The sequence below is a fragment of the Bison bison genome, unplaced genomic scaffold (genome assembly GCF_000754665.1).
Source record: "Bison bison bison isolate TAMUID 2011002044 unplaced genomic scaffold, Bison_UMD1.0 scf7180017862132, whole genome shotgun sequence".
NCBI classification, from domain to species: domain Eukaryota; kingdom Metazoa; phylum Chordata; class Mammalia; order Artiodactyla; family Bovidae; genus Bison; species Bison bison.
The window spans coordinates 19,793-20,308 of record NW_011492704.1 but is presented as its reverse complement, the minus strand read 5'-3'; the positions used below and the strand labels follow the sequence as shown (position 1 = coordinate 20,308).

The window sequence follows — 516 nt, the reverse complement described above, 5'->3', positions numbered from 1 at the left end:
GAGTACAGTTCTGCACCGTGATGCCCCTCAGTGTCTGGGTTCCTCTTGTATCATGTCCCTCGCCCTGGCGGTTAGGTGTGTGTGCAGTGTTGGAAAGATGAACCGCGGGAGCGCCTCCCCTCCAGCACTCCATCCCTGCGTCTCTCCGCAGCTGGAAGTCCATGGCCCCTGTGGAGGGTCTGAGGAAGCTTGGTCTTCTGCTTCGTGGTGACTGGCACCTGACCCACCTGGACCTGAGCTCCAACAGCCTGGATGCCGCTGTATCCAGGGGCGTGTTCAGAATGCTGGGGCACTCAGCCTGTGGCCTCAAGTATCTGTGGTGAGTCGCTGCATTCCAGGGCTGTCCCCAACATCATGTGTGGGTTTGAGGACTCACTGGAAGGGCTGGAGTCAATGTTGCGGGAAAAGCATGTGAAGGCTAGCAAGGGGGGAGAATGCACGGGGGTGGAGCACACGTGCTAAGTTGCTTCAGCCGTGTCCGATTCTTTCTGACCCCGTGGACTGTAGCCGGCCAGG

General features: G+C 59.3%; 1 protein-coding gene across 1 annotated transcript in view; it reads left to right on the top strand.

Annotated features, from left to right (window-relative positions):
• Positions 1–151: 151 nt before the first annotated feature.
• LOC104983243 (NACHT, LRR and PYD domains-containing protein 13-like) overlaps positions 152–516 on the top strand; it is a gene marked incomplete at its 5' end in the record, with an annotated part of 7,719 nt that continues 7,354 nt past the window's right edge. The window contains one exon of the mRNA XM_010832684.1: positions 152–319. Within this exon, the coding sequence (XP_010830986.1) occupies positions 152–319 (168 nt within the window). The remainder of the gene's footprint in view (positions 320–516) is intronic.